Consider the following 22882-nt stretch of genomic DNA (forward strand, 5'->3'; position numbering starts at 1 on the left):
GGCTTGTTGAGTTAGTTATTATTGGACTTGGCCCTCAAGTGCATGATGTTCAGTTTTCTATGAGGTACATCTATCTATCTCTTGGACAAAACAAAGTAAGACTCGTCAGAAAAGGTTCATCCCATCTAAATCTAGTAACTAGTTTGGTTTTATCAATGTAGTTCGTCCAAACTTAAAGGCAATTCTTTTTATAACTATTTAATTCTACGGTAAAACATTAATCTCACTTCCTAATTCTTACAGATAAAGCAACATTATGTTTCATTTCATCTAGCATTAACTATAATTTCATAAACTCAAAGCTTATTAGTGGGAATATTTTCATATTTAAACAGTTTGCACCATATTTATTTGAAAATATATTAGAAAATAGAACTTCTTTTATCTGTACTTTTATTGCTTCATTTTTATTCGAGTAATAAAAATAATTTTTAAGAAACTATAAAATTATAAATGAAGCAATATTGAGTTTTTTTTACTAAATTACTATGTAATTTGAATATATAATTTATTTTTTTATTATTTTGATAGTCCATAAATATTATATTAACAAATAATAATTAAATTATACAAAGATCGGTATATTTTGCCTAAAAAGCAGATAGTTTACTGTATATAATACCGGCAGTAGTACGATAAATAAATATGCTTTCATTTCAATTTCATGTCTTTTCTGTTTTAGCCGCATTTGCAACAGTCATTGACTACTGATTCAACTGAACCTATCCAATTTGCAGTAATAATGATATTATATTGAAAAATATCTGACCCAGTTGGAGTTGGTGGCAGTGCTTCTTCGTATCACTCATCATCATAAAGCTCTGTAATAAAAGTTTAAGCATAATCAATTTCCTGTTGTGGACCATATATATATATATATATATATATATATATTGCCTTTTCTTTCTTTTTTCTCCCCTAATGGTCTTGAATCGTCATCCTCTTATGGCCGATGAATCAAAATCATTCTACTTTATAGAAAACTGACTATTACCTTTCTTTCCCCAATTGCTTTTCTGCTTTGTTTGTTTGCAATTTGTTGTTACATCCGCTCAAAAAATATATATAAATATATATTAGATTGAGTAATTTAAGTCGGTCTTCGTAATTATCTTTTCTAAGCTTGTATATATATAAAATCAATCAATTTCATTGATTCAAATTTTCAATTATTTACACTTTTGAAATATATATCTTTTAAATATTATCAAAGTAAATATTAATTATTTTAATATAATTAGAATTATAAATTTATATATATAATATTTGCACCAAATGTATAACCATGACATAATAATATTACACTTTAGGATTAGATGAATAATATATGCTGTATTATTTAAAGTTAATAAATAAAATTATTTATTATTTATAATTTTCTTTTATAGGAAAATATATCTTCGCTAAAGTTTCATAATAAAAGGGAAAATGCTTCCCATTGGTTCTTAAATTTAAACAGTTTTAGTTTTAATCTTAATAACTAGAAAAGAAATGTTTAGCAAAATCTACTCTTCCATATCATTCATGTATTATTTCTTTTAAAATAAATCATGTGATATAACATTACTTTTTCTTTGAAATTAGATTAATATTTTTGTTTCATTCATGGTTAGGGGAACTTGTTTAATCAATTTCATTAATTTATTCTGTTAATTGAAAAAAGAAAAAAAGAGAGTTATCGAGTCATATCTAACATCTTTCCTATGTACTTTCTTGTAAATCAAACATATAAGCTTATTCATTCATTTTATAGAAAATGAAATCTTTGAAATTCTCACAGGAAAAATAATGACAAGGAAAAAAAAATGATCATCATCATTAGAGAATCATATAAATGATTAGCAGAATCTTTGGCCTGATAATTAAGCTCATACAGAAATCCCGAAACATGGGCGCAGCACAGTTCACATCATATGTTGTCAGACTGACTTCATATTTGCAACAAATAAGACATAACTATATGCATGAATTCTTATGACATTGACATGAGAGTTCAAAAAACTTAAGTTTCATGGGAAATATTCATACAATCTTAAAGACTTTGATTAAAATTTGAATGACGCATCAACCATAGTCCATAGATCACTTCCCCAATTCAAGCTTTATATCAATTAATCAGTAGAATCAATACAATGATTGTTTTCTCCTACTGGTAAGATTGTCCAACGCCAACACATGGAAAAAAGCAGAAAAGACATGATTTAGTTTGTGGGAATGAGCATTAAAAATCTATAATGTCGATGTGCTTAATCGTGTTAAACTCTTATGTATAGCTACACAGCGAACATTCTTGAAGAGTTTAAGCTAGTGGGAAAGTTTGGTTTTATATTTGACCTGCAATTTGCAACCTGATGAGAATGTTCATATTGCAAAGTGAGAGTAGTACTACTACTGAGGTTAGGAATATCTGATGTGTGGACAATTGATTGCAAGTATTCCAATAAACATAGTGAAGTTAGGCGCAAGGGTTTGGCCGCTGGTCTAATAATCTTTCAGAATCTAGGCCCTGAAACCTGGTACTACTTATACCTCGATTCACAATTCAGATGCCGCCTATCTGGGTAGGTTTCTATGTACCGTTTCAACAAAATTTGTTAGTCAACTCAGCCAGTTGGGAGCCAAAACCCTTCAACTTGGGTGTCGACTTGTGGACAACCTATACTTTGTCAAAGGGGACAATCTAGCTATATCTTTTATGTTATGTTATATATGACAAAATTTAAAAGATGAAATTATGACAATTCAATGATCATCATTAGTTTCATCTCTATTTTGGCTTCTTATGTTATTCCTACTTATTTTCCCATCAGCTTAATGTCGGTAATTCCTTTATTCATGCAGATGAATTGAATAGTTCATTTGTTTCAAGCCATTTAACTTGAATTATTTATAAGACTAATTAAGCCCACTTTGTTTACCTACCTTTATATGTTCATCTTTCAACAAAAAAGTAGCAAATTAGTCATTAAAACTGCGCCACAAATTTCGTTGCCGACTTCCACCAGATCTTTTTATTTATTTTTTATTGTTTGTTTTCGTCAAATGTGCAGGTGCAGGATTCATCTTCTTCCCTTTTTCTTTGGCTTTCTTGCTCAGACACCTGGCTAACAAACAATGTTTTTGTTTGTCTACTACATTTTGCATGTTTTAGAAACTCAAAAAAGTTAAATCTAATCAACCAAGTAATTTGCTCGAAAATATTTTGGATCACTGATGTATAGCAACTGTTAACAGTAAAGATGATTTTGATCACCATTGTACGTATAGTTGCGTATATAAAACTTACTTACATGGGAATCAAGATCTGCCAATCCGCCTGCTGCTCTTGTACCTGATGGGCTAGTGCCTGTCACACTGTGCATAGAGGCAAAGGGGTTTAGATTCCAACAAGCATTATTTTCTCCTAAAATTTCTCAGGTACAGAAAGAGGCAAAAGAAAAATAAAATCTTCCAATTCAAATTACTAACTACAGCTACTAGACATTGTAGTTAGAACATTTATAATAAAACCTCATAATCATCTTCACTATCTAAATTAGGGTTATCCCTTTATTGAGTCTGTGGCTGCAGATTTTGATAACTGAGGACATCACACCCCTTTTACTTTACGTCTAACGCATTAAATAACATCCAAGCTGTGCTGTACGAAGAATGGTTTATTAATCCATTAACTACTCGACATGACTTGTAATTTTCTTTTTTGCCCTTTTTGCAGCTAATTCTTTGAGATAACCCAATCTTTTGATGTATGTAGTAAAATTTAATCGGATGACAATAAGAGGAACATCTAATCTCGAATTTCAAGAGTTAATAGTAAGTTCAAACTTTTCAGTTAAAAACGTTAGGCCTTGCCATTGATTCCCAACTCTAGTTATTAGGGCAAAGTGAGTCAACTAGTCATTGATAACTGATCTTTACAGTGCCAGAATTTGCAGGTATATGGGGCCCAAAGGAAGAACTTTACAAGGCCAGGAGATGGCAGAAAGAAAATCAGTCAGTTAAACATAAACATATCTTTGGCTGAGACTGAGACTATCTCCACTTTCTTACCTTACAGATTCCTCCTTGTTGAATTTTTCAATTTGAACATGCCAAAACCTGGAACATGAACAAATGTAACGGTGCAAAGACCGTGAGGAAGCAAAAAAGAAAAACTCTATTCTCTTCTGCACCAACATCAAAAAGACCTTGTATAGGCAACATTGTACCAGTGCTCTGATTATTTATACTTGAAGAGGAACAAAAAGAATCAAAACTAGTAGTTTCTGCTTCGCAAGCATAGCAAGCAGGCCAAACAAAAAACTCAATAGAGATCCCATAAAAACATGTTGTCTAACTCAACTCCCTACCTGCAAATAATGATGCATGTGAGTTATGTTTTTAGCTATTATTTAATTTGGCAGATAATGATAATTGAACCCCAAAAAACATCAACTTATTATCTTTACAACTATTTGCGACATTGTTCGTTCTTGTACAATGCACATCATGTGACTAAAAAAGAAAACTAATATAATACATCACTGTCCAAATCAATAACAAAAGAGGAAAGATAATTACAATGCCATTTCAAGAGCAGGAAAAAAGAAGAAGAAAAGGATAGAGTTTGATGTAACAATAGAATAGCACCGCATAGCCTTAGCTATAGCCATGTCCGATAAAGCTCTAACCCCCGTGTCTTAAGCTATAAAAACTCAAAAGAAAAATGAAAACAAAAGGAAAAGTCTGAAACAATTGTGGGGATGAGAGGCTATCCGTACCATAAAATATCAGACCGATTTCTCAGAATGGACTCGAGGAAGTCTCTAACTCTCATTTTTTAATCAAATAGAAACATGGTAGAGACGTACCCCTGACGTGTAAAATATACAAACCTAAATTATCTTATGCAGCCACCCAAATCATCCTACCAGCTATCTTACTCTATGAAATGGTCGATGGCACAGCACATACAAAACCCATGATCTAAATCAAGAAAGAAAAAAAAAAAAACATACATTACCATTAAAATAGATCCCTTTTGTACTAGGAGAATGGGCTAAATTTATATTAAGGGTAAGACCATAGTCCTTCAGCATCCGAATTCCTAGGCGAATCATCAGACGAAGGCGTATTTATTCTTGGAGGACTCACCATCATTGCTCCCGCCATGTCCACTAGCAAATTTGGAAAGTTCAGAAAAGCTTCTTCATCAATAAATTCTTGATCTGACTCAAAACGGCTAGTGCCACTAGACGACGTCGCCGCCTTCCACTTCGCTTCATCTCGACCCCCGTCTGGATTTGACACGGTTTCTTGGTTGGGCTGTCTAGCAGCCGCTGCACTAGCAGCAGCAGCCCTTATATCAGTAGCAGAAGTAGATATCGGTATTGGGTAAGACAAAATAGATTCCGGGAAATTCAGGGCTGTGTCCGGGCCTTTAAGGGCTAGTGCTGCGACGTCGTACGCAGCAGCTGCCATTTCAGGAGTAGTATACGTACCTAGCCATATACGCGTAGTTTTACGTGGCTCACGGATCTCAGACACCCATTTCCCGCTCCGGCATCGAATCCCTCTATATATAGGATGCCTTCCGGTCTGACCCGATGAAGCACCGGGTGATCGGACCGGTCTAGGAGATGGGTTTGTCTGTTCCTCTGGGTGAAGAAGACCTGGCTCAGGGACTTGTATGGGGTGTGGTTGGTCTTCTTGGGGCGGCGTCGCATTGGCATTAGGATTGGCCATATAAGGAGAAAAAAGAAAAAAGAAAACGGCAACTTGAAATATTGGAATTATGTAATAACAATGTATATCTTTTCCTAATAAAAATATAATATAAGATAGGCGAGATTTTGATATTGGTATTGATAGCTAGTTATGTAGCTTTATAATTAATAAGGTAGAAGTAGAAGTGAAGCAAAAAGAGGCTAAAGCGTGGGAAATTCGCGGACATTTTCTAATCCACACAGATACAAGAAAGAAAGGAAATAGAAATAGAAATAGAAATTGAAATTGAGAGATCATTCTTTTTTATTTTTCTTTCCTGCTGTTTCTTCAATATAATGTTATATTATAAGATAATATATTAATAAGTACAATGGCTGATGTGATTGAAGGGCTATGAGGTTACAGTATGCACACGTTTTGGGCACATATAACTTATTACTATTAGTGCTGTGTCTCCTGTCTTGCTTGATTAGCTTAGCTGTAACTTATTGGGTCTTCTCCTTCCTCTTCTTCTTTTTTCAAAATAATATAGCTTCTCTTAACTATGTTGATCATAACAATAGGTCATGCTTACCACTCTTACTGTGTCATTTTTCATTTATTTTCTTTTCTCGGTCCATGAGTGTTACTCAGTCTCACTGCTCTGGTCCTCTATGTATTTATCTTTTCCTTGTTCTGCATCCAAGGTTTTCATTTGGTCCCCAAGTCTCGCTACCTTGAAGAGCGTGTATCAAAATATTTTGTCGGGTTGCAAATGCCATTGCATCTAATTAATCGTGTAAAGATGCAGTCATTAGTTTTCCATGTTAACTTTTTTATACATAAATAGATACTAATTAATCAATTTGACTGGAATAAATTAGAATTACCTCACCATAACATACAAGCTACATAGGCTAAAGGATTATCAAACAGAAAAAAAAAATTACAAAGGAGCCATTAAGAATTACCCACGATTTTAAAAGATAAAAAGCTTTGTCTGTTGACATGAGCAGACACGCCATTATTATTTTCACTTTCATCTATATGGCTGGAATATGTTTAGGACAAAGGCGATTTATGTAAAAGGATCAAACAAGTTCAATTTTGATTTTTCTAATAAATAGGCACATGACTTTTATTCAAGGGTCCAATTAATCTAAACTTTAATTTTATTAAGTATGTTGTATATTCTTGAAATAGAGAGTAATTTTATTATTTTAATAATTAAAAGAAAAAAATAAATCAAATTAAATTATTTGTCAGTATTTTTTATAGAAATAAAACTAAATTCACAAGCATATATTAGTATACGTGTATTTTGAATTATAATTTAGAATATTTGATCATTAGATAGAAATTATGGGTCTAATTATTAGAATAAATGGAATTAAATCTATTCGGCCTCTTGACACAAGTTCAATGAGGTAATTAAACCTTTGATGAATATGTTTAGGATGCAGTTCAAACACTTTTAGGATACAAAAATAAATTAAAAAATTAGACTAAGTAGCAATTTAATTTTCTAAATTTATAAACAGTTTTACAATTAGTACAAAAAACAAAATTGTTTAATCTAATTAGCTCATAGTATTTATAAATACATTTATTTTCTTATAAAACTAAAAGAAAACTTAAAACACATATTTTCTATTTCTATTTCTTATTTAATTTTCTTATTTTTACTTTTAGATTGATTAATTTGAATAATAATATACTTTATATTTTAAAGATAATATATATTATTTAGCATTTTTTTTTCCATATAATGTTCTATAACTTCATAAATAATTGTATTAATGTATTTATATTAGATGGTATCTGTATGCTGTGTTTGTTTCCATATCCTTGCTTGTTAGAAAAGGAAGCTAGTCCATTCCAGTCCTTGGGGTTGTGAGTTGAATAAGCGATTTATTGATAATTATAATTTGTATATTCCTGCAACCAAAATCAAATTGAATCTCTGTCGAAGGCAGAATTATTCGAGTGATTGACACAACAATGGCAGATAATGATTCGTCGAGTCCTGGTGGGTTGAGTTAGAAATAAAAAGTAGAGATTAATCACTGAGAGTAACTCAATTAGTATTAAAATTATTTTGAGATCGCAACATCCTGAGTTTATGTTGTAATTGAGCCAATTCTTTTTAGAAATCAAGCTTAACATTCTTTTTTAATTTTCTTAAAACCGAAAAAACATATGTAACTCTTTGAGGATTTTCCCCAGCTTACTCCATCCAATGGTAAATTTTCAGGTTTCAGGGCTTAGGTTGGCATCCATATAGTACAGCCAAGTGGAACAAGATTGTCTCAAAAAGTTGAGGCAATTTTGAAGGTAAAAGGACCAAATAATGATGTGCTATTAATAAATATGCCAGTTTCTTCAAATTTCCAATATCTTTTTACTCTCTCAACTATTTTTACTCATTATTCATTTTAATATATATATATATTAAGATTTTCTTACTATCATATGCTTTGAACTAAAAAAAGTTTGAATATATTTTTTTTAAATGAATATGTAAAATAATATAAATCAGAAATAAGATATATTAATTTTTTGCTATATTATAAAAATAAAATTAGAAAGACAAAACAAAGTTATTGTAAGAAAAATATAGTATAATGATACATATATATGAATATTATTAAACAGAGAAATATTTTTTAAGATATAATTTTAAAAATTTATAATTTATCACAAATTAAAAAAAATTATCTACAATTAATTTAAATTGAGATTATTTAAAAAGTGTTTCTATATAAAATATAAAATTTATTAAATATATAATTAACTATAATAATCAAATACCGATAGCTACCTATATATATATACCTCAATTATGTGAATGCTGTGGAGGAATCCTATTATGATTATATTTTAATATAATTCAAATTATGAATTCCAAAATAAAAATATACCGACTTAAAGGAGCATTTGATTGAAGGTGAAAAATAAAAACGAAAATAAAAATATAAATAATTATATTTTTTGTTGTTTAGTTTAGTGTGAAATAAAATTGTAAGCGAATAATGTGTAATTTGTTATTTATATATAAAAATTATATAAAGATAATGTGAATTTAAATGTAATATATTAATCTACTTGTTTAATTATTTTATAATTAGTTTGATTTGACTTTCAGAGAGAAGGAAATGTTTTTATTCTTTAAATAAGAGAAAGTACTAGTTGCTCCTATTGATGAAGAATTCTATTTCAATTTAGGAATAATATTTTACCAACTAAATATTAATAAAATGAATCATTTAACTCTGTTATCAATTTTATTCTATTATTTTACTAAAAAAATTATTTCTAAGTCTACATAAAGAAGGTACAAAGTGGTAATCATGGATATTAGATTTATTATTACTATCATAAACATAAAATGAAATTACTTTTCAGCCGAGTAAAAAGAAAAAAAGAGAAACTTATTTATCAAGAAAAATACACATTGCATGTTAAATAGGATGGAAATGTTTTCCGCAGCAGGGGATGGACCTTGAACAATGTGACTGTGCAGGCATCGACGTGTTCTTTTTATTATTATATATTATTTTGTCTGCCCTTGTCATTTTTTATTTTCAGAAAAAGATCACGTTTTATAGCCGTTAAAGGTAGTTATCTTATCTAAACCCCTGAGCACATAATAGATTCAGAATTCGAACCAAAACCAGCCTAACTTTCGATCTCTTCTTCATTTCAATGGATACTCTGCTAAACTCAACCTTCCCGATCTTTTCCAAATACCCAAATTTCCCCATATCTAAACCCGCCAAACCCTTAAAGGTTTCAATAAAGCCTCCACCACCTGACTTTGATTTCAGATCAGAAATATTGCAAGAATCCAGAACTACAATTGCCAAAAACCACCCTGACCTGCTTGACTTGGCCGATTCAGGGAATTTAATTTTAATTGAGAAGCGACTTTTCGGACCAGTACCGGCTTGGAGGACAGAGTTTGTCGAACCTGAGGCTATATGGTTGGTTGGCACCAGTCATATTTCGACTGAATCAGCTACACAAGTGGAGCGAGTGGTGCGCGCTGTCAAGCCTGACAATGTAGTAGTTGAGTTATGTAGAAGCAGGCAAGTCTTATTTCTGTTTATGTTGATTTATAAAATAAAGTACGATGGTCAAATTTACTGGATATTTAATTCAATTGGTTAGGTTGCTCAATGCCAACTCTAACTCAGCACTCAAGACCACAACTCGATGACTAGAATTAGGGAATAGTAGCTAGGATATGCTAATTAGGTTTTCTTGTCTATTATATTAAATGATAGAAGAGATGTGGTTTCTAAAACAAAAGCAACGCTAGGATAGTTGGCCAACTATGGCTACACTGTATACATGGAATAGAAGTCTGTCTAATTTTCACAGGCAGCACATGCCAAATGCATTAATGATATAAATTTCACCTGAAAAAGAAATTAGAGAATAGCGATTTTCTGAATAGTTAGAGTGAAGAAACCAATTGATGAACATTCAAAAAAAGCTGCTATATCTTCAAAAACCACATCTTACCTTTACTTATTGCAGAATTAATTTACAGAGCTGGGATTATGTACACCTCCAATGAAGGTGAGGATAATCAACAACTAAGATCGAATATGTTTTCCTTGAGCGGGAATGGATTCTTTGGTGCTGTTGGTCGCAGCATAAACTTGGGTAAGCGCTTAATTTTATTGGTTAGTGCTTGCTTCTAAATCCGAAAATAATTAAGCTGCTCAGTTCTGAATTCATTGATCATATAATATCACAGGTGGTCAAACTGCTTTAGCCTTACGACTGTTGTTAGCCCTTTTTTCATCAAAAATATCTAATGATGTCAATCGCCCATTTGGAGATGAGGTACAGTTTCAGGCATTTTAAGCAATCTTTGAAAAGGAATGAATAAATGAGATTTGGAAACCTGCTACTAAAATTAAGAAAATTTTGTCAAATTTGCAGTTTCGAGCTGCTCGAAAGGTGTCTGAAGAAATCGGTGCCCAAATTGTTTTGGGGGATCGGCCAATTGAAATAACAGTATGCATGTCTAGAAAGAAAAAGTTTTCTAGATTTGATTCTGAATTGATCCTATGATCAACTTTATATGCTGACTTGTATATGTTACATTTAGACTAGATCTTTCTAATTAATACATTCTTGCAGCTGGAAAGAGCTTGGAATGCACTGAAATGGAAAGAGAAGCTTAATTTAGTGAGCTCGGTTGTTCGGGGAATTACTTCATCATCTCATACATCAAAGAAAGACTTTAAGGTTTTCCTCTCATTACTGTGTCATTTGATCATTGTGAAATGACAATAGATCTATTAGCTACGTTAGTTACGCTCCAAGAGAGTTTGCTTTGTCGATCTTCCTTAAGGCAAGAATATTTTACGTTCTCATACTTGGATCTGTCTTCATGGGCTTAGTTTAACTAAGTTTCAATTTTTGAAAATGAGAACAATTTTACTGGGCTTTAATTATCTAAAACTATGACTTCAAAATGCTAAATAACTGTGGCTGAAGCGCCCACTTTCTTGTAGTGATTAAATAAGTACCTTTTTAAGGATTAAAGAACTGAAAGATTGTGACTGATTCACGCCAGAGTCGATTTCTCCGCGTTTTTTTCTGAAAATTCCTGATCATAAAACAATCTTTAATGGCTCACACAAGCAACTTACTTTAGATATTCCATTCCCATAACCTGTAAATGAATCCCGGACCCTGATAAAAGGAAAGAGGTATTGAGTAAAATTATTTTTGTTTGCCATTAATTTGCAGGTACCAGATACTGATGACGACACCTTTCTGCTCTATGAGAAACTAAGCTTCTCATATCCGTCATTGCTGCCGCCTCTGATACATGAACGAGATACGGTAAGTAGACGAAATCCATGCCAAGAAAAAACAACTCAAGGAGTTCATGTGAACAGGTTCATTATGGAGCTATAAATTGTTAATAATTGTCTCATGATTGTACAGTACCTGGCATGGTCTCTGAAAAGGAGCAAAGCAGTGAACAATAGCAAAAGAGTGGTGGGGGTAATCGGAAAGGGCCATATGAATGGTGTGATATATGCATTAGTATCAGATTTGGGAAACTTGAGGTTTCGGGACCTTGTTGGACAGAGACAATCTGGTAGTGGATCTAAAGGAATTGTTGATGAACTTCTCAAGAGCTTGGTCAGAGACACTGTGATCGGTGTTGTGTTGTGGGTGTTGTATGAACAGATAAAAGGAGCTTTATAGCATACAAGAAATAAGAAATTATTGATTAGGACTGTGTACATAGTTGTCCTCTCATGATACGTAATACCTAACCGTGAAAAGATGGACCTACGTATACAATTCTTATATCAAATAATTTCTGCTTTAAAATTTACAACTAATTGTTTCATGCCATTGGTGAGTTTAAATCCGCCCCGGCTTACAATTAGTTAGAAAATGTTTGGTTCAGAGATTAGTCAGAGAATGTTTGGTTCAAAGATTTGATACACCCATTATTTTTCTCTGAGCAATTATATTAAAATGTTTGATAAAAACTTAAGAAACAACTGCTGATGACTGATTTAGTCTCAACCAGCTGATGGTTGTATTAGCTTTATTTTAGATTTTTGTTTTATTTGTTGATAGCTGATTTAATTTTTTTTATTTATTTAGACACTATCATTCTTATTAAAATTTATTAATATTATGTAATTAAATTTTTATATTTTATAATAAATAATTATTATTTTAAAATTATTCTTAATAGTTAAATAATTTTAATATTTAAAATTATGGTATTTAAAATTAAAAATTCTTATTAATAGAATTTAAATTTTTATTTTTGAAATAACTATTATAAATATTTTTAATAATAAATAAAATTAAGCTACAGAAAATTAACTATATAATTATTATAAGTTATTTTTATTAATTTATGTTATTAAATATAATATAATATAATAAAAAATTATTTAACGATAAATTATACTTTCAATAGTCAGTTAACATATAAATTGCAACCGCTAATAAAATCTACCAAACAATTTAATTTATCAATAATCAACTACCAACTGCATTGATCAGCTAAACCAAACAGCCTTTTACTATTGGTTAATTTAGTGGTTATAGAGTCTTTTTACCGGGAGTTGGACTTTTTTAGTTTATTGATGCATATACCTCATAACTAGTAGCTCGCGGTATTGTCTGATAAAATTTTATTAACGACATATACCAAGTCTGTGCTATTATTAATTTAGAATTCTCAGAATGTGATTGAGCTTAGAAACTAATAAATTAAAAAAAAAAATCGGAGTGTTGCGCTTGTCTGTTTGGAGATCGTCTGTCCTTGCATACTTTTGTAATATCATGTCTCTGTTCTCGTCCCTATTGGAAATGCTTCTTAGGTTGGATGTATGAGGCTGGTCAAGTGACACTGTTTTGTTGTGCGCTAAATTGTTACATAATTTATATGTATTTATTAAATTTAAATAATAAATTATATTAAATTATTTAATATTAAAATATAAAATACTTTTATACGTGTGTGTTAATTTTTATTTATTCTATTACATATAAAGATTTAAATTGAAATTTTGTTATAGTTTATCTATTTTCTTGCAAAAGGTTATTATCTTTAATAACATATTATCCTTATTAAAGAAAAGGAGATAGTTTAAAAAACAAGTCTATGGTTTGGAAGTTTTAAATTTGAGGGATAAATTTATTTTTCGTATCAAATAAAAAAATGTGTGTTTTATTCTTTTAGCAATTTTTAAGTACATTTATTTTTTAAATTTTTTTTAGAGTGTAAATATTAATAGAAATATAAATATTTGATAAAATAAGTATTTAATTAATTTAGTATTCAATTAGATATTTTGTGATTATAAAAATTTATTAAAATATATATTTTTTAAGTTTATTCAAGTTTAAAAAAATATCTCTAAATAAAATTTTAATATATGTATGAATTCTTTGTTGTATTTTTAGATACCACATTACTTATAAAACCATAATTTAGTAATAATTTATATTAAATACATATAAAATTATGTAAAAAAATAAAAATATAAATGTGTACCTAAAAATATAAAATAATATGTGATACTCTTTTAATAAAAAGATAATTCTATCCCTTAAATGAAAATGTTTCAAATCACAATATAATTTTATAAATATTTCAAAAAGATAAAAGAAATAATTTTTTTAATATATATATATATATAACTAAAATTAATTAAAAGTGTGCAGATAAAATCCTAATAAGTGAGAGAAAAAATAGAATTTTAACTATTTTTTTAAACCAACCAGACTTTGAATATTCAAAGAGCAAAGGGACGTGACTATTGCTAATCAATAATAAAAGCCATTTTTTAAAAAGAAAAAGGAAAAGAAAACAACAACAACAACATTAAAAGCTTAATAGCTTATTTAGACATACTGATTATTACTATTGAAAAAACAAATACATGCATAGTCGACATCTCTAGCATCGATCGTAGAGGAATATGACAGTCAACATTTTGATGGGCGATTTTGACTTGTTGACCCTTACATGTGTCTGTTATAATTTGAAAGTCAAAAAGAAGAAGAATTGAAAATTTTCAAACTAAACAAAACAAATTAAAATTGAAGGTATCTCAAAGCCTCCAGATTCTGCCGTTTGGTCTTAATAAATGCAGGAGATAAACTAGACTTCAAGGGCAAAGGCCGATTTCTCTTTTTGGTTAATGGGCTAAAATCCAATACAAGTCGTTGACTAAGTAAAAGCAAATATAAATTTGGGGTTATCATTTTATGCTAATTAACTAATTTAGACAATGGGGTGGGGTCATTAGGGTCAAGATTAAGGCAATGTCAATTTTCTTAAGTATATTTCAGATTGTTAAAAGAAAAGAAAAAGTCAGTGGTTTTTCCTCATAAAACCATGGGCAGAACATAGTTTTTAGCAGTGGTTTTGTGGTGTGCAAGTAATAAATTAATTATTAAATGTCTATATATAGTATATAATTAGACATACTTATTTGCTGATTTTACAATAATTACAAATTTCTATTTATCTTATGTGAACAGGGATAAGAATATGATAAACTACCATTTATTACAATTTTCCTTTTGATATCTAGAAGCAGATTTCTATAATAAATGATAAAATGTGCAAGTAAAATCTACCTCTTTCAGGGCATAAAAGCCACACTACACCAATCCAACAAATGGCATCTATGCACTTGTACATTTGTAACTTTATCGCACCATCCACGTCATTCTTTTTTATAAAAATACCGACAACGAGCAATGATGTTATTTTTCTTAAAAAAATTCTTAATATATATTCAAATAAAAAATATTTTTGATAAATTTTTAACTACATAATGATTTCATTATAAGAGAATGTATAATAAATCATGTTCTAATTATTATTTTTGAAGATGTACTACAAAATCGATCAAACAATATGAAAGACATGTAAAATATTACAATTCATTTATTATACTGACTGTTAAACCGGTAAATACCGTTATTTTAATTGTTAGATCATTTAAGAATTTGGAACATGTTTTTTTTTTGGTATGTAATTTAAAGTTTGTTATAACTTAATAAATGTACATTATATTTTATTTTATTATATATTTCCTTTTCGGATAGTTTTATTTCATTCCTCGTATATTGGATACTTAATATATTACTTTATTTCTACAAGAAAGATTTATATTATTAAATTTTATATTTTGACAAATTACTTTTTACAATGTTAAGTTTAAAATATAATTAGTTTCAAGAAATGAACTTAAGTTATTAATAAACAAGGAGTTTTATTTTCTTAAACATACAATAACTCTTTGGTTAATTTTATTCCTAATTGTTAAACTACTAAAAGAATTGGATTATTTTTCCAAGAAGGAAAGAAGAAAAAGAAACTTGTGAATGGAACATCTTCTAACAAGCAAGCTTTTATATATATATATATATATATATATATATATATATATATATATAGTGACTTCATAAGAATATAAAGGCATATCATGTTCAAAAGAAATGCAGCCATTCTATTCCATTACATGACTGTAAAATACATCCAAATGCGGTCGGTCAACTAAAACTAAGAACAAATAAAACAAATTTACCTGATATTTATTATAAAATCCGTAACTATATACACACACGTATAACTTTTGTCAGAGTCTTTTATTATAATTATTATTTAAAAGAATTTCAAGTTGTACAGAATCACTCCTAAGAAGGAAAATTAAATTCTAGAAAGAGTATTTTATAAATGAAAGATTGTGAAATCTTCCATAGAAAGAACTCCTTGTAAGCACATCTCAGTTTTGGTAAAATGCATTTAATGTCGATTTTACACTAGATTTTTTACAATTAATTTTTTTTAAGTTCAGTGGGCGATTTCTTTTTTTCCTGACATTTCTCCATTATTATAGAAATTAAGCAACAAAAACAGAAAGAAGAAAAAGAAAAGAATTAGGTGGAGTTTCTACAGAGCTAACTATGGTTTTACTTTAAATAAGCATTTGTGTGACAAGTGTACGACATTGTTTATGCCATTTCTCTGCAGTTGCACCTTCAACTATAAATTAATGTTGTCCACTCTGGTCTTCAAATCTTGAAAACATGGGTCGAGGGAGAGTTGCTTCAACTCATTCTCACAACAAAAATTCCTCTCTTTTGACAGTTCAGATTTTGATTGTAGACGACGATGCTCCCACTCTTGGTATTGTCTCTTCTATGCTTAAGACATGCAGTCTCCAAGGTATAAATTTGGAGATCTTATGAAAAGCCTATTCCTTTCACCTCTTCCCATTTGTTTATCGATTTCACATAAACACTCCTCTTCCCATTCATTTCATAATCCTTTTTGTGCTTGTTTTGATTCATGAACTCTACAACCAACGATTTCATACTTTTTCTTTATTATCTCATAAATCTATATCTATTTCGATAAAGATCTGCCTTTTGTAATTGATCTCCTCTTTTTTAGTGTTTGGGAAGGGAATTCCTATTGGTGGGATATAGATTTTGATAGCTGCTCATAGATATAAAGTTTTATGAGTGGCACTTTGGTTTTAATAAATCTTGTTAACCATAATTTTCCTTTTTAATTTTTTAGTGAACTTTTGAATCTTTTAATTCTTTTCTTTTCTGCTGACTTCTTTTTCCTTTTTTTTTATAATGCATTCAAAGGATCTTCATGTTGGGTGATGATTTAACAAGGATTTGAATGAATATGTTTTGACTTAATACATGAGATGCCATCCACATATGTCACTTTTTAGTAAAATTTAAATCATATAGAATTGGGGAGTAGGACATCCATTTATACAAGAAAAGCTTTTAGTTGTTACTATAAGAAGTGAATATTTAAATCATTCAATAGTTTAATTGTGCTTGTAGTCAATATTCTACGCATTAATATTATCTTCTCTCGACAGTTTGTTAATTAGTTTATGTTTATTACTTGGATCAAAGGGTCTTTCTTTCCCAATCGATTCTTTTAATCAAATGATTAAGAATTAGGCACATCTCAGTGATTTTCATGCATATTTCGATTTCATTTTTATTTTTTTGTTTGGCTCAAACACATATTTCTACTTCATATTCTAGAAGATAAAAATTTGGTTACTTTTCTGTTTTTAATTTGGTTAATAAACTTATATACAAAAAAGATATCTGTTTTAAAATATTTTCGAATTCTTTATGATGTATTATTGTTTTTTTTTTTTTTTCCATTTTCATGTTTACTTGTTACAAACTAAGAATCCCAAAATCTTTTTCTTTTTTTCCCTTTTGTTGGTGAATTGATAGATTGCCTAGTAGATCTTTCAGTTGTTACCGTCAAGAATCCATTAGATGCTTTATCGAGTCTTCAAAGTAGTGATGGCGCATTCGACTTGGTCATCACTGATCTTCATATGCCGGGAATGAATGGGATACAACTACAAAAACAAATAGATGAAGAATTTAAGATTCCTGTTGTTAGTAAGTTCACCATTCTATTACTTAATTTTACAGACTCATAATATTATCCTCCAAATGCTTGTCTATTTTTGGTTCTTGACATATATGTATGCAGTTATGTCATCTGATGGCAAACGAAGTGCAATCCTAGAAAGTTTAGAAAGTGGAGCCGTGTATTATATGGTAAAACCAGTGAACCTAAGAGATCTGAAAAACGTTTGGCAATACGCAATGGCGAGTAAGAAAGGGAAAGAAGTGGTGGTTGCTGAAGAACCGGAAAACAATGACGGAGAAGCATCAGCATCGACTGAGAAAGATTCTTGCGAGGACAATAATTCTGCATCAGTATCAGCTAATGAAGAGAGCAATAACAAAAAGAAGAAGGGGAAGAAAAGAGCAAGAGATCACGATCAAGGTGAAGATGCTCCATCCGCACCCAAAAAGGCTAAGGTCGTCTGGACAAATTCACTTCATAATCGGTTCTTGCAGGCCATTAACCATATAGGACTTGACAGTAAGACATGCACATTTTTCATGATTCTTTTTTTAAGTTAATAATAATTACATACATCCTACTTATACATTGACATTCCGTTTCTGTGTTCGACTCATGCAGAGGCTGTCCCAAAGAGAATTCTTGAATTTATGAATGTGCCAGGGCTCACTAGAGAAAATGTCGCTAGCCATTTGCAGGTTTGAATTGAGTTGGCGATATTTAGTTATATATATATATATATATATATATATTTATAATATATGCACGTGTTTACTGCTTTTAATTCAAAAGTCAAAAGACAAAAATGTTGTCTGTATCGCATGCAAAAACAAACAAAAATATACATATAATAGTACTTTATGGAAAGATTTTTCTCTTTTTTGGTAGTGACTGTAATTTGTTAGGGCTTACCATATACATAGAAGTTGACAGTAGTGACAATTTATGAAACATTCTTATTTTATGCATGTAACCTTTTTTTTTTTTTTTTCTTTTAAAGATTGAAGCGTGTAATCAGCCTTGCTTATGTGATAATTGCACCACACCATTAAAATTCAATTTTTTTATATATCCATTTAAATTTAAAATTTAATTAATCTTGGTTTTGTTTAAAATGAACTTTATGAGGAATAAAATGCTAACAGTAAATTGAGGAAAATAAAGTTAAAAACAAAGAAATATGCATTCTATTTCCATTCAACATTATATAGAAATTACACTACATTTGCATTTCAAAAACCTAGCAAAAGATTTGGAAAAATACTTAATTATTTCAAGCGTATGTAGGATATGTTTATTAATGATTAGTGATTGAAGATCTAAGTCTAAATCACCTAAGATGTGTTTGAGGTGGCTATTGAGTGTTAAAAAACAAATTCAAATTTTTCTTATTTTATGTTTTTTTTTCAAAAAGAACTATAAATTGTTTTTTCTTAAATCTTTTTAAAAAAAGTATTAAATTATCTATTTTTAAAGTAATTTTTAAATTTTTTTTAAAGAAATTTAAGGGTAAAATTGCACGCCAAATCACTCCTTGGACTCACCTAAATTTCTTTTTATTTCCTTCTTAACTGAAAATTTATTCGCGTTAATTTTGCAGAAATATAGATTATTCCTGAAAAAAGTTGCGGAGAGAGGTCTTTGGTCATCACAGGCTCTATCAGAAAGGGCCATGAGATCATCCTTTGCATCTGGTTATTCTTCCATGTTCTTGAAAAATGCCCATCAAGATTATTCACAGTTACCTGGATTACAGCAGCTCAGACCAACCTTCCAACCTGGGTATGGAGGCAATATCAGTGGTCTTGGTACATCTAAATTTGGCTTCTCAGGCTGTCATAGTCAAGAAGCTTCTAGCAGCAACTCTTTGCCTCAAATCCGCTTTGGACAATCCAGTTTATTTGGCAGCAATCTTTCTAGTTTTCAGCAGCGATCAATGTTTGGTAACACAAGTCCTCTTTATTCGTCTAATGACACAAGACCTGGGTTATCGACGACAAACACTGCTGGGTTGAATATGTCACCGAATGGAGCTACTACATTTGGTCTTATGAACGATGCTGCAAATGGCCTCAGTAACTGTACAAGTCCAAAGCAAATGCACCAGCAACAAAACCAATCCAGATCAACCCCACTTCCATTTTTCCAGTTTGGCTCTGGACTTAGCTCTTCCAATTATGCTTCAAGCATTGGCGGCACGGGAACTTCCAGTAATTCTTATTTATCATCTTTGAATCCCAATGGTAACTATGCTGGAATTCGTTTGACTAACGAGGGAGAGCTGATTGGATCGGGACAAGTACGATTCAATGGAAATGAGCTTACATCAACCGGTTTTAATGGCGGTTATGATTCTAGTTTGTTAAATTGGAATATCTCCAACGACAATCTCAACAGTAATGCACAGACTGGTGGCGATATATTTGGTTATTTGCCTCCTCAAGGAGGATCTTCTTCTGCTACTTTTGGTAACTATTTGGCTCAAGGAGCGTCTTCTTCTACAGGGTTTGGGACAGCAAACCCGTTCTCATCAATTCTCGGTGCTTTTAATCAAGAGAATACTTCAGCGTTGTCACCACTATCTCAACAACATATTAATGCCAGTCTTGGGAATGCTGAAGAAGACAATGACTTCGCTTTCAACCTGCTGAATGATGCTTCTATCTTTGATAACAATTTCAATAATCAACAAGAGCTTGGTGAAGGTGATCTCAGTGAACTACTCTTTGGGTCGACCAACAATATAACTCCTTCTCAGGTACTTAACTTTAATATGTTATGTTTCTTTTTATTGTGTGTCGTGAATCTTTGTTATATGTATCTATCAAATCATCTGTGGTTTTGACACGTATAGCAACAAAGTGCGGAAGCGGTCTTCAACGCTAACTTCCCTATCAGCCCATATCATGCTGGACTCAACTCCGGTATCAGTGAACTCCTGAATGCTGAATTTTCTAGCTCATGCACTATTTCTGACAAAACTCCTTGGAATGAACAATCCTCTGGGCAGGCATGTCTATTTCTTAATTTCTTCTTTTATAAGAATTTTCATGTCCCATTTTGTCAAATGAAGAAGAGATCACATAAACCCTATACTGGAAACTAAAGGTTGATATGTCTTTTATCCCATGTTCGTTCTTTTTTTTTCACCAATTCTTGTTACTCCCTAACTATCACTTTCTGCAGGTTCAGGGAAGGGAAGAAACAAGGAACCCCCTTGGTGGCAACGCCAACTCAGTGGACGAAAACTATTATCCAAGCTTGGAGCAGGCAAGTTCACTTAAAATTTATGTACCTCTATTGTTTCTTGGGCTAATGAAAATGTCTTTCTCTTGCTTATGTGATATCCCGGTATAAGTTATCATACAGAAGAAAGAAAACATAATGTTTTAATATGAAAAACTAAACTATGTGTTCTAACTTTTAAACAAACCTTTACATGAGAAATTAACATCCTTAGCCACTTGTTTCAGAAAAAAAGAAAAACAACCTTAGCCACTCTCTTCACATCATATCTTGTTTCTTTTATGTACATGTGCAGCCGCAACACAATAATAATGGGGATCCTATTAATTCTGATCAGCTTAACGTCAGTGCGGCGTCGGAAGATCAGGCATGGACATATCTTTATTTCACAAATAAAAACTTTTACAGTAAGGCCTTTTTTCATGTTTAAAATCTATGCAGGCTTGGGGAGAGGATTTCTTGGACTTCCTACTTGGAAATGAGCCCTACTGATGTGTGCATGATCCATGGCCAACCTGAGAAGGATATATAAATATCTAAATCCAATCATGGAGAAACTTTTGCAGTTTAGTTGATTGGATTTAGATTTTATATTTAAGAGTTATACAATAATCTGATGGAACTTTCATTTGGTTTGTTTGTTGTTGTCTAATTTGCTTTCTCAAAGACTTGGTTTGCTTAATGCGTATGCTCTGCGGTTTAAAATCAAAATGTATTTGTCTGTAATGGATGTTTTATCCAATCATATTTATAATAATGCTTGCAATGCTATTCTCTGGCTTTCTTAATTTTCAATCTCATGTTGTAGTTATTTTAAGTACTAAAATTTCCTTAGGGTTTAAAATGATTACATTAAGATTTTACATATTTCTTGTAAGTCCATGTGTATGTCATGACCTATATACTAAATTATAAGACCATGTATATATTATTACCACCTATACATCAAATCGGTAATAATCAATACATACTTATTAGTTTTAAATAATTAAATATATATATCAATCATTTAATTTCAAAATATAAAGTTACTATTCATTCATTAGGGTGTACCCACATAGTGTAGTCATGTATTGCTCTTTCATAAATACTTGTTCTTGCATTTGTAGAATTTCAGACAAGAATAATGCAATAATTTTTATTTTTTATTTTTTTATTAAATGCGTATTATTCCCGAATTTGGTATTTGCATATATTTTACTTTTATTTAGTTAAAATATATAAGTATTATTATTATTATTATCATTATTATATATATATATATATATATATATATATATAATATGCAAAGTAAAATATATTAATACTATAATTCTTTTCTTAAAAGTTACAAATTTTCACAAATATTGGAAGAATTAACCTCGTATATTTTGATTATATGCTTGTAAAAAAAACTATATAATAAGTTTATTTGTGTTTATAAGAATAAGCAAATTTTATGCATCAAATATAACACTTTTTAGTGCATTTTTTTTTTGCTTGTATGTAATTTATTTCAATTTTAAAGGCATTGTATTTGTACAATTGATGCCCATTGTTGTTCAATGTACAATGAAATAGTAATGAAAGTATCAAATTAGAAATTGCAGCGACTTGCGAGGTAATTCGGCTTGTTTTAAAATATATGTTTTTGAGAGGTTAATATATTATTAAATAAGAAATCAGTAAATTTTAGTAAAAATAATACAAATTAATAATTCATTTATAGATTAAATTTTTGATTTTTAAATATGTGAAATTCTTTTTCTTTTCTTTTTTTTTTCCTGTAATTTTAGCCCAATTTCAATCCCAAATTAATTCGATTCAATTTGGTTTGACTCCTAACTTCAATAAGATTTGATTTCTAAAGAAATTTAATAATTTAATATTTTCTAGTTAGCTAAAATCTATTTAAATCGCATTAGTTTCTTTAGTCAGATATTTAAAATATAATTTTTTGACAATAATATTTAAAATATACTTAGTTAGTAGCTATTATTAATAATTGATAATGTATACTCGATGACT

At 30.2% G+C, this 22882-nt stretch overlaps 3 protein-coding genes across 4 annotated transcripts; 2 read left to right on the forward strand and 1 right to left on the reverse strand.

Moving 5' to 3' along the window:
- Positions 1-3825: 3825 nt before the first annotated feature.
- On the reverse strand, positions 3826-5925 carry LOC8258301 (ethylene-responsive transcription factor ERF026). The gene has a single exon (XM_002510799.4). The coding sequence runs from the start codon at positions 5722-5724 to the stop codon at positions 5050-5052; it is 675 nt and encodes a 224-aa protein (XP_002510845.1). The 5' UTR covers positions 5725-5925; the 3' UTR covers positions 3826-5049.
- A 3361-nt stretch (positions 5926-9286) lies between these two features.
- LOC8258300 (traB domain-containing protein) lies at positions 9287-11960 on the forward strand. 2 transcript variants are annotated; one of them, XM_015723342.3, is made up of 7 exons: positions 9287-9773; positions 10241-10356; positions 10451-10539; positions 10639-10713; positions 10840-10947; positions 11455-11550; positions 11656-11960. In XM_015723342.3, the coding sequence occupies exons 1-7, from the start codon at positions 9391-9393 to the stop codon at positions 11920-11922; spliced, it is 1134 nt and encodes a 377-aa protein (XP_015578828.2). In that variant the 5' UTR covers positions 9287-9390; the 3' UTR covers positions 11923-11960. The 2 variants fall into 2 exon arrangements, with proteins under 2 accessions (XP_015578828.2, XP_025013943.2); XM_025158175.2 differs by having other exon boundaries at positions 9640-9773; positions 10228-10356.
- A 4301-nt stretch (positions 11961-16261) lies between these two features.
- On the forward strand, positions 16262-21646 carry LOC8258299 (putative two-component response regulator ARR13). The gene is made up of 9 exons (XM_015722109.2): positions 16262-16429; positions 17482-17655; positions 17750-18148; positions 18251-18327; positions 19230-20387; positions 20484-20639; positions 20816-20899; positions 21171-21242; positions 21317-21646. Exons 1-9 carry the CDS (start codon positions 16291-16293, stop codon positions 21365-21367), a joined length of 2310 nt encoding a protein of 769 aa, XP_015577595.1. The 5' UTR covers positions 16262-16290; the 3' UTR covers positions 21368-21646.
- The last annotated feature ends 1236 nt before the right edge of the window (positions 21647-22882 follow it).

The sequence above is a fragment of the Ricinus communis genome, chromosome 4, assembly GCF_019578655.1.
Source record: "Ricinus communis isolate WT05 ecotype wild-type chromosome 4, ASM1957865v1, whole genome shotgun sequence".
In the NCBI taxonomy this organism is placed as follows: domain Eukaryota; kingdom Viridiplantae; phylum Streptophyta; class Magnoliopsida; order Malpighiales; family Euphorbiaceae; genus Ricinus; species Ricinus communis.

Bases quoted from the DNA above. Each gene is read 5' to 3' on its own strand.
- LOC8258301 (XM_002510799.4), bottom strand. From the start codon at position 5,724: ATGGCCAATCCTAATGCCAATGCGACGCCGCCCCAAGAAGACCAACCA.
- LOC8258300 (XM_015723342.3), top strand. From the start codon at position 9,391: ATGGATACTCTGCTAAACTCAACCTTCCCGATCTTTTCCAAATACCCA. The intron at 9,774-10,240 runs GCAAGTCTTATT...ATTAATTTACAG, and splicing joins GTTGAGTTATGTAGAAGCAG to AGCTGGGATTATGTACACCT. The intron at 10,714-10,839 runs GTATGCATGTCT...ACATTCTTGCAG, and splicing joins ATCGGCCAATTGAAATAACA to CTGGAAAGAGCTTGGAATGC.
- LOC8258299 (XM_015722109.2), top strand. From the start codon at position 16,291: ATGGGTCGAGGGAGAGTTGCTTCAACTCATTCTCACAACAAAAATTCC. The intron at 18,149-18,250 runs GTAAGACATGCA...CGACTCATGCAG, and splicing joins TAACCATATAGGACTTGACA to AGGCTGTCCCAAAGAGAATT. The intron at 18,328-19,229 runs GTTTGAATTGAG...TTAATTTTGCAG, and splicing joins ATGTCGCTAGCCATTTGCAG to AAATATAGATTATTCCTGAA.